At 37.9% G+C, this 10,532-nt stretch overlaps 2 protein-coding genes and 1 long non-coding RNA gene across 5 annotated transcripts in view; 1 reads left to right on the top strand and 2 right to left on the bottom strand.

Moving 5' to 3' along the window:
* The window catches only part of LOC127075359 (uncharacterized), a 2,525-nt gene extending 248 nt beyond the window's left edge, over window positions 1-2,277 (bottom strand). The window contains exons 1-5 of one of the 3 annotated variants that reach the window (XR_007786404.1): window positions 1,819-2,277; window positions 1,344-1,609; window positions 762-930; window positions 159-541; window positions 1-33 (exon numbers count right to left, since the gene is read on the bottom strand). The exon at window positions 1-33 is cut by the window's left edge and continues 248 nt beyond it. This is a non-coding gene — a long non-coding RNA (uncharacterized LOC127075359). Of the gene's footprint in view, window positions 542-761; window positions 931-1,343; window positions 1,610-1,818 lie in introns of all 3 variants that reach the window. The other 2 variants (XR_007786402.1, XR_007786403.1) reach the window with 2 other exon arrangements.
* A 552-nt stretch (window positions 2,278-2,829) lies between these two features.
* On the top strand, window positions 2,830-5,730 carry LOC127075357 (PKS-NRPS hybrid synthetase cheA). The gene is made up of 3 exons (XM_051016838.1): window positions 2,830-4,062; window positions 4,206-5,370; window positions 5,460-5,730. The coding sequence occupies exons 1-3, from the start codon at window positions 2,837-2,839 to the stop codon at window positions 5,598-5,600; spliced, it is 2,532 nt and encodes an 843-aa protein (XP_050872795.1). The 5' UTR covers window positions 2,830-2,836; the 3' UTR covers window positions 5,601-5,730.
* Window positions 5,670-7,369, bottom strand: LOC127075358 (protein MAIN-LIKE 1). The gene is made up of 3 exons (XM_051016840.1): window positions 7,204-7,369; window positions 6,444-7,118; window positions 5,670-6,347 (listed from the first exon to the last, which is right to left on the bottom strand). Exons 2-3 carry the CDS (start codon window positions 7,032-7,034, stop codon window positions 5,685-5,687), a joined length of 1,254 nt encoding a protein of 417 aa, XP_050872797.1. The 5' UTR covers window positions 7,035-7,118; window positions 7,204-7,369; the 3' UTR covers window positions 5,670-5,684.
* Window positions 7,370-10,532: the final 3,163 nt, after the last annotated feature.

The following is a 10,532-nucleotide window of genomic DNA, read 5'->3' as shown; positions in this document are numbered from 1 at the left end:
TGTCCAAAGCTCCATCGAATCACACAACCCGTCCTGCAAGGAAAAAACAGTCCAAGATTCAATAACCATTTCATTGAAGCATACAACCTCACTAAAAGAATTTCAAGCATTTGATAGCGTTCGCAACACAAATTCATGACAGTTTTTTTCTAAAGTACATTTCAATGCACGAGACAAGGACAAAACATGGAAACTTTCATGGACACACTGCTAAGAGGCCTGCCATTGTTAATCTACTTGCAATTATGAAAGAGTTCACTCTAGAACAATAGAGGGCCTTGTTTCAGTTTGTTATTGGTGTGCCCAGGCTGCCACATGATGGGATGGCGGTTCTAAGTCTGAAACTAACAATTGTGAGAAAGATGTCGTCCAAACGAAACTAGCCACACAAAGCTGCAAATGGAAAAGCTACAGCATCAACCGAACAGATACAAACTGCCACGTCCAAAGCGAACGGCAGTTGTAACAGGAACGCCATGGCAGACCTGCATCACAACCAAGCTCAGCAAGCACCAAACGCATGACAAATGCATGATAGAAGCTGAAAAAAGGAAACGGCGGAATTAGATTGAAGCCAAACACTATGCTCTGCTTAAAGACACGAATCCGCAACAATGGCGAGAGTTGGAGTTTCAAAAGAATCTCAAAGTTTAGTTACTCAAGAGACCATACTACTAAAAAGCGATTTAAACCTAGATTTTATGACATCATGTACAAAAGAAGTTAAGGATAGTATTTGCATTACAAATATGAAAGCTTACTCAAGGAGAAAATGCAGCAAGGTCCACGTGTGTAATTTTTTACAGAACCGGCAAGACTCCCCTGCAAATTCTTATAAAAGCAGCATCCTCAAGTCCAACACATTTGAGTCCACGACTACAACTCGTTGACAGCTTGGTAGTTGGCAAATATGCGGGGAAAAGACGTCACCTGAATAAGCAAAGGATGAACCCAATGAGAGTAATGTGAAACAGATTATGAGTTATTAGCATTTGATTGAAAAAAATGTTGTGTGGAATCAAGTTAACATAACATTAGCAGTTATCGCTATTGAGTAGCTTTACAGACAAGTTCGGCTTGATAAGCAACAAACAAAACGTTTCACAATAATTATATCCTACACGTCGCAATCGCGTGTTTCACAAAAAAGGTACCTACATAAGCATAATAGCAGAAAACCACCCGTATTCAATCAATACTCAACGGAAGTTTCTAACAGAATCCATAACTACCTCCTAACCAACTCCCTCACTTCTAACAGAATCCACAACCACCTAACCAACTTCTAACCGATTCACTACAAAAAGGAGTAGAAGAAGAGAGTAAAAAAGATATAAATATACCTTGGTGATTCTGTTTTGGGGCTGGTTCTCTTCCATCTTCTCTATCCACTATCAATCTTCTTCACTCCCATTTTATCATCTTCTCACTTCACCCTCAACCAGTCTCATTTCCATTTCTCATCACCTTCAATGAAACTCTTAAATCTTCATCCTCACCGAGTCTCACTTGCATCTAACGTGTAACCTCCAATCACCACCACTCAACCACCATTCTTCGTTCCTTCAGCCATAACCACCAACCAACAAAAAGCCGCAAAACCAAAAACCTGCAATCCACAAATAAGAAAAAACCTTCAATCCATAGACAACCACACTCCTCACGAAATCCCAAGAAACGCAGAAGCTCCCACACCTAATCCTCTCTCTCGCTCATGAAGAAACCGAGGTGCAAAAAGGAAGAAGAAGCTCACGGAACTCACTAAAACAGAAGAGAGGAAGGAGGCGAATAAATAGTTTCAACAGAGGAGAACCGAACCTGACACCGGTGTCGTTCCGGTAAACCTTCACCTCTATCTTCATCTTCTTTGCATATCGAGGTTACCGTTGCGTAGCTTTTAATGAGGGGAATCAAAGCCCCGACGTGAGGTGGCTCGATTCCCCTCCGTCGTTGTTTAAATCTCAAGATTATGAGTTAGGGATTCACCACGTTTCTTCTTCGATCCGAACGATGCTGGGGGAGTTAGAAAATTCTGGTGGCGTATTCGGATTCAGGATGCAAATTAGGTTCGAACGTTGATGTTCGATTTGGTTTTGGAAAGCCTCTGCCGCCGAGGACATCCTCCGGCACGGCGGAGGGGGACGCATATCATTACAAAAGTTGAGACCAAGGATTGGATGAACGTGTTTCCGTTTCTGCTTTTAATCCATTTAACATGTGCATTACTATTCGTTGTTCCCATTCAATTGTGGTACACGTGCGCATTTTCCATTCAATACATTTTGTGCCATCGCTCACTCATTGTTACCTTATCCATTCCTTCATTATCCACTTCTTTTTCAAATATCTGCATGGGCCATTCTGGATGGGCCTTAGGCCAAGTATTGTTAAGCATTGCCTTGGTTATGCGAAAATTTTACCTTGTACCCCTACAATTAATCCCATACCCCTACAAAAATTTAAAAATTTCCATTTTACCCTTAATTGGTTTTAACCAATTTACCATTTCATTTTTACCATTCTGTTGAAAATTGCAAAAATTACACTTTCACACCCCTCGCACCGGAACTCCTGCAAAAAGATTTCCGCTATGTATTTTTCCAAACCGGAAGACTTTAGGAAAGACTTCCGGAACACAAAAAAAAACAAACCGGAACACTTAAGGAAAGAGTTCCGGTTCATATAAAAAAAATTCAAAAAAATTTGCATACCGGAACTCTTGTCCAAAGAGTTCCGGTATGCATTATGTGTGTTCCGGAAGTCTTTCCTAAAGTCTTCCGGTACGTTTTTTTTTTTAATTTTTTTTTTTAATTTTTTTTTTTTTTTTTTTACAGAAATGGAAAATCTTCCCAAAATATGTGTAGATACTACTGATGCGTTTATGACGACGGAAAGATTTGGTACACGAGAAGAGGTTATCAGATGGATTAAAAAGGTTGGAATCGACAATAAAGTAACTGTTATTATCAGTCGTTCAGATACTGAAACGGGGAAGAGAGGGAGAAGTAACAAAATAATATTTGGTTGTGATAAAGGTGGGAAACACAAGATTAGTGATAGTGGTACCCAAAGTGCTTCCAAGAAATGTGGATGTCCATTTAAAATCAGGTCGACTCCGGCGAAAGATGGATCTGGTTGGAAGATTGATGTAAAATGTGGGTTACATAATCATGGTTTACCTGATAGATTAGAAGGTCATTCGTTTATTGGTAGGTTGACCACAGATGAGAAGCAACATGTCGCTGATTTGGCAAAGAGACATGTAGCACCTAGAAACATTTTGCTTTCCTTGCAAGACAAGTTTCCTGAGAATGTCACTCGGATTACACAAGTATACAAGCATAAGAGTGTGATAGAAAAAGAGATAAGAGGCCCAAGGAGTGAGATACAACATTTGTTTAAGCTTATTGAGGATGTAGGATATGTGTATTGGAGTAGAAAACAGGATGACTCGGAAGTGGTGAAAGAGATATTTTGGGCACATCCTGATTCAGTTAAGTTGTTGAATATATTTCCGATTGTGTTAGTTATGGATAGCACCTACAAGAAAAACAAATATAGACAGCCTTTGTTTGAAATTGTTGGCATGACATCGACTGAGTTGACTTTTGCTGTTGGATTTGCGTATATGGAGTCTGAGCAAACAGAGAATTTTTGCTGGGTACTGGAGAAATTAAAAGAGTTATTTGTGAAGAAAGACATGTGTCCACAAGTGATTTTGACAGATAGAGATCTTGCTTTGATGAAAGCAATTGAAGTTGTGTTTCCCAACTCGATTAATTTGCTATGTAGATTTCACATTAACAAAAACGTTGGTGCCAAATGCAAACAACATGTGGTGAATGACCTGCAAAAGACGATAGACACATTATGGATGGAAGTTGTCTGGGCTAGTGATGAGGTTGAGTATGGTCAGCGGTTGCATCAACTTGAGCAAGCATGTGTTGATTATAGTGGATTTATTAATTATGTGAAAGACACATGGTTGACTCCACATACGCATAGATTTGTTGGAGCATGGATTAATCGAGTCCTACATTTGGGTAACACAACGACTAATCGGTACGTCTTATAATTTTGTATGTGTTATTTTTATATCTGATATTATTTTTATGTTTTTTTTATGTGTTATTTTGAATATCTGATATTTTTAATATTTGATATTTTCAATATCTAATGGTATTTTTTATATCTGATATTTTTAGGGTTGAATCTGCTCATTGGAAGTTAAAGCAGATGTTAGGAAACAGTATAGGTGACATGGTCAAATGTTGGGAAGCCATGAATAACAACTTGAGGTTACAACTGGGAAACATTAGAGCTTCATTTCAAAAGAGTTTTTACGAAGTTGAGCACGCGCACGTAAGTCCCTTTTATGGTTATTTGCGTGGTTCCGTATCTCGAGCTGCTTTGAGACGTATTGCTGAAGAGTTATTGAGAGTTGATTATGTTGGAACTAACAGGCAAATATGTGGTTGTACTCTTAGAACATCTTATGGGTTACCTTGTGCTTGTGAGTTAGGAAGATACAGAGTAGGTGGTATACCGATACCCATTGATGTTGTTCATGTTCATTGGAGGAAACTAACTATGGAAGTTGAGTTAGAGATAGGTGAAGATGATGGATCAGAGGTGGATATGACGGCTGCAATGGATGAGTTGTGGAGACGATTTAGGTCATTAGATGTTATTGGGAAAAGGACATTAAGGAGTAGGGTATGTGAACTAGCATACCCAACAATGACAACATTGTGTCCACCACCTGAGAAAATAAAAACCAAAGGAGGAGTGAAGAAGAAAGGGAAAAAACCAGCAGATTATGATGTTTATAGGGACCCTTCGTATCATGAGTATGTTGATAAGGCATCTCAATCTTCACAAAGGCAATCTCAACCATCACAGACTTCGAAGAAGTTCAAATTATCAAAGAAGCAACCACAATTCATTGTTCAATTTCCTAATCATATTAGGTCATACATTGAAGATGTAGTTAATGTTGAATCAGATGGTAATTGTGGATTTAGAGTCATTGCATCATTGCATGGATATGGTGAGGATGGTTGGTCAATGGTTCGCAGAGAGTTGGGGTTGGAATTAATAGACAAGGATAGGTCAACTTTGTATGACAAGTTATTTTCTAATCGGTTGTCAGCTGTGAGAGAATCTTTGATGATAGAATCGTTTGGTTCACAGCCACCTGAAAAATGGATGAGTCTACCAGATATGGGTTACTTGATAGCGAATCGTTATAATGTTGTACTTGTCTGTTTAGGCAATCCGTGCATCACTTTCTTTCCGATGACAAGTTCACATTCACCAAATGTCTCTATTTATTGCATTGGTTTTGTTAACCAGAATCATTGGGTTCAGGTACGTATTTATATGTCTAAATATTTTAATTATTTCAGTTAATATTTTATGTTATATGACTTAATCTTTTAATTATTTTACTTTATCAGGTTAACATGAAAGAGGGGTTTCCATTGCCACCGGTCACATTAGATTGGAAGAAATTTCGTTCTCATATAGCAACTACTTGGATGCTAGGATTTGCAGGACGTATGCAACATTGGCAATTACTTACACCTGTATTAGCATGATTATGTAATCAAAACATAAATATGTAATCAAAACATGAAATCTATATTATTATGTCTATTATATTCAAAGCTTAATACATATAATCAATGTGAACGCGAAATATGCAAAGCTTCAAATAAATCAGAAAACTGTGGATCTTCCTCTTCAGCATTAACCTGTCTCAGATAGCGACGAATCAATGTAGATACACGAGCCCAATCAGGATCAGATGGCCCGGCGTCATATACAGGAACGGGTACCTCTCTAGGAGCGTCACGATGGGGAGGGACCAACCGTGGATGGGAAACACGATAATACCACTCCAGATAACCGTCTACTACCTCAGATGGAGTGGTGGCCACGGAAGATGAACCGATCACATCGACAACACTCTGATGGTAACTGATCCAATCAACATCAATATCCGTCGCCATCATACAATCCAGAGGTGGGGATGGAACATACTGCCTATACCCGAACTGACGTAAACATCTATCAGGCAAGTATGGAACAACCGTTTCACCCCACTTCAAACAGCCCCTGTAAAGACATATCTCATCAAATACACGCCATGCTCTATGATCCTCAAATGGTCGCCAGATGACGTCGATAGGTGTCAGCTCGTCCAAAATAGGTCGTAAATCATCGACCTTCAGGACTCCCTGTCTATACGACCATCTCATCGCTCGGGGAAGACCACAGTTTCCAGCAGGATTCCAATTCTCCCCTCTTTTTCCAACAGTTGGAAAATACTCGTGAATCCAACACTGTTACAAAATAAAAACATAATAAATAAAACAAATTAAGTTACAATATTTTATAAAATGAATCCAACACTTAATTAACAAAATTAAATTATATACCTGTAGGAGAGTAGGATATCCACCTAGCTGTTTGCAACTGTACATGGACGCATCTCCAAGATATCGGTAGAGGGTAACTAGTGCAGCTGCTCCCCAACTATATCCTGAACATCCATCCAAGTCCCTAAACAGGAGGAGGTATCGTGCCTCTACAAGTGTAAAGGTCTTATCAGCAAATATGGTGGAACCCACCAACATCAATAGATATGCTCTAGTCACATATGCCCAGCTGGAAGCAGCCCTATGATGTACGAATATATCATATAACCACTCCAACTTGTAATACGACCCCCTGCAGCTCCGAACATGTGACTGTGCCTGACCCTGTGACACTCCTAGGTAGTCAACAGCAAGTTCAACAGCTAGCTCTTCAGTCACATCCTGAGGACTCCAAAAGATACCCCTAATGGGCAAGTGAAGTAGACATGCGACATCATCTAAAGTAATGCTCATTTCACCAAACGGCATGTGAAATGAAGATGTCTCTAGATGCCATCTTTCCACAAATGCAGAGACAAGATTTGTGTCTATCTTGTTCAGACTCGTTCTCTGCAGTGAAGCTAAACCGGATCTAAATACCCAACTCTCCATCTGTGGTGGAAGAGCCAATGGAACCCTAGAAGTCAACTTCAGTCCATGTCCGGCAACCTTCAACTCTTTCTTTGGTCCTCTTTCCTAAAAACAATTAAAACACATATTAGAAAACAAATTATAAAATATTCAACTATTATTCATTTTCAAATATAGCCTGTTTACTTACCTCACCGAACCATATATGTCGAGCAACATGATGCTCGTACTTCACCAAAAGAGACGTATCGTACGGCCCTCCTGGATATCCAGTCGGCTCAGCTGCAGCTGCAGATGAAGATGCACCCCGGTCTAACGTGCGGACTGGAATCCGGCCATCTGCACCTCTTCTTCGAACCACTGCAAAAATAATGTTAAAAAAAATAATTAAAATTAAAAAAAAAAAAAAAAAAAAAATATGTACCGGAACACTTCCAAGAAGAGTTCCGATTAGCAAAAAAAACAAAAAGCCTTCCGGAACACTTTCTTAAAGAGTTCCGGTATACATCAACCAAACCGGAAGTCTTGAAGAAAGTGTTTCGGTATACAAGTATACAAACCGGAAGACTCTCTAAAAGACTTCCGGTTCAGTGTCCATTAAAGACAACAAACCGGAACTCTTTAGAGAAGTGTTCCGGTGTACAAATATCCAAACCGGAAGACTTACTCTTAAGTGTTCCGGTATACAGTGCAAAAACGCCAAAAATTTGTCTTCTCCGGAAATCTTCAACGAAAATGGTAAAAAAAAATTGAAAGGGAAAATATACCCTATTTATATGAGGGTATTTTGGTCAAAAAAAATGTTAATGTAGGGGTATAGGGTAAAATTTTCTGGTTATGCTAATACACCCCTACCCAACTTGCATGCTATTCTTGCTTACCCACCACCATTCATTCGGGCATGCACTGTAACACCCTTCTACCCAAAAGACATATTTAAATAGATTATCAGAGTACCACATGTAGAAGAGTTTACATTTCTTACAATATAACAATTATCGCATCACAATATAAAACATATATTTATTTTATTAAAACTTCGCAGCGGACAACAACATAAATATTATCATTCATCATATAACAAATTATAATAATGTGTCGACAGTATCTCAACAAAGCATCTCAACAAATTAGTCATCATAAACAACGTAATTAATAATCAATTTTCTATCGAATCCCATAACCCCGGTGTCACATGACCAGAGCATTTGACTCGACTCTATAGAATAACTCTACACTTATTCTTCAAACCTCAACAATAGCTACTCCTCTTTATCTGCACATTGCTCATCATAGATGAACATAAACACATGCAGAAGGGGTGAGAATTACATTATTAAATAATAATATAACGACAGAAATATAAACATAAATATGCCAACTTAGCTCATCATAATCATCATTATCAACATACTCATGAACATCAACAAACAACATATCAAATGCAATGCACACACCCATGCATGACTCAACACGACTCGGTATACCCATTTTGTGACCAACTACAGGATCACCACTCCCAGATTCATCACCATAGAATCCGAGTTCCCCACAAGGAACCAAGCCTCTCAACAAGCCCGGAGTCAACAACATCATTGGAACTCAGTCCGTTCATCACTAGGCATCGGCCTTTCATAAATGCATGCACACCAAGCATGCATCATAATCAACATAGCAACAACACGCATCATATAGTCATGTTATCATCATCATTAACACATTCTATCACAGAAGCATATCACATCATGCCACACAATCAAACACAGTATTAGCACGCTCTACTAATATCGATACCACTCAAAGCAACGGGAAATGATCCCTCGTATACCATGCATCAGCTAAGTTACCTCGCTCAGCCTAAACAACAAAAACTGCATAACAACAGCCCAGGAAAGACCACAAGTCTGCCCATACGCGTATTGCCTATGCCCATACGCGTATTGCCCACGCCTGACCAAATCCATACGCGTATTGCCCATGTCCATACGCGTATGCTACGCGTATCACATTCCCATACGCGTACCAACAGAGACCAAAACACGTTCAAAACATCATCTTCCTCATCCATACGCGTATTGCCTAGCGCCATACGCGTACCAGCCATCTCATACGCGTATTGCCTAGTGCCATACGCGTATGACCAGAAACCAGATTTCCAGATCTGCAATGTCTCCCTCTGCTACGAGATCTATCCAAATTCATCCCTCCACAGTCCAAATTTCACACAAAATCACTCATATCATCTAATACAATAGTCCCCTATTCGATTTCACAAATCCTAACATCATTGCATATAATTTCTACGAGTTCCTTCGATTAAAATCCTAATTTCGTTCATCCAATATTTCACCATTTTCAGCATATTATTGTTTAATAAGGTTCAGACCCCTTACCTCTTTGGATTGAAGGAAGTTCTGAGTAGACTTTTGCCTTTTCCTCTTCCTTCTCTTTCTCTTCAGCGTTTCTCCCCTTCTTCTGACTCTAAGGCAACAACACGTGAAAACTCTGAGTTCTCCTTTTGGCCTCTTTTATCCAATTCCACTTTTACCCTTCCACTCTTCATATTCCATTTATTTTATTTAATTATTATTAAAATAAATAACATTTATAATAATAATAAAAATAATCCAATAATTCAATTTTATTTAATTAAATTAATAAAATAATATTAACTCAATTAAATAATTCTCTTATTTTAATCGGGGTGTTACATGCACCCCCACGGATCAAAAGCCCAATTCCAGGTTTTTTTATGGCTTTGCTGATTTTTTTTTTGTTGTTAGAATCTAATTAGGATTATAAAATAGCATAATTAGGATCTGTAGAAATATTAATTAGGGATTTAGGATAATTAGGTGAATTATAGCATTTGATTAGAAATTTGATTAGCGTATTAGGATCTAGAATAATTTAGGAATATTAGGTTATTAAAAATTAATTAGATTTCATTAGATTTTAGAAAGGTTAGTTTAATTAGGATAATAGTTCTTTAAAATTAGGATGATTAGGGTTTAATCTTGATAAAATTTAGAATTTAGATTTTAATGGATTTAGAAATATTAGGTTAATTAGATTAGAGAATCTTTTAAAATTTTAGAAATTAGAATTTTAGGATAAAGTCTTAATTAGATTTAAATAGAATTTTTAGGAATATTAATAATTTTAGGAATTAGAATAGTTTAGAATTTACTATTGATGATTAATTAGAATTTTAACTCAAATATTTCATAGATTGTCGAATGACTGTTTTGCCCCTAGGTTAAAAATAGTCCAATTTTGCATGTTCCCCTAGTCTTGGGACTTAGAAAATATTCCAAATGAACGTTAACCTTTTAGGTAGTTGTACACTCAATTCAACTAATTTCTCCCCACCGATTAAGTTTATCAAAGTACGCTTTGATTAACTAAATCTTTTGATTGTGCTCAATTCCCCAAGCTTAGTCAAGTGATCAAAAGACCCTTGATCACTTGATAAAGCAAGTCCTTGTGATCAAGATACGATGGATACTGGATCTCCAT

The sequence above is a fragment of the Lathyrus oleraceus genome, chromosome 4 (assembly GCF_024323335.1).
Source record: "Lathyrus oleraceus cultivar Zhongwan6 chromosome 4, CAAS_Psat_ZW6_1.0, whole genome shotgun sequence".
In the NCBI taxonomy this organism is placed as follows: domain Eukaryota; kingdom Viridiplantae; phylum Streptophyta; class Magnoliopsida; order Fabales; family Fabaceae; genus Lathyrus; species Lathyrus oleraceus.
This window is presented reverse-complemented; position numbering and strand designations above follow the sequence as displayed.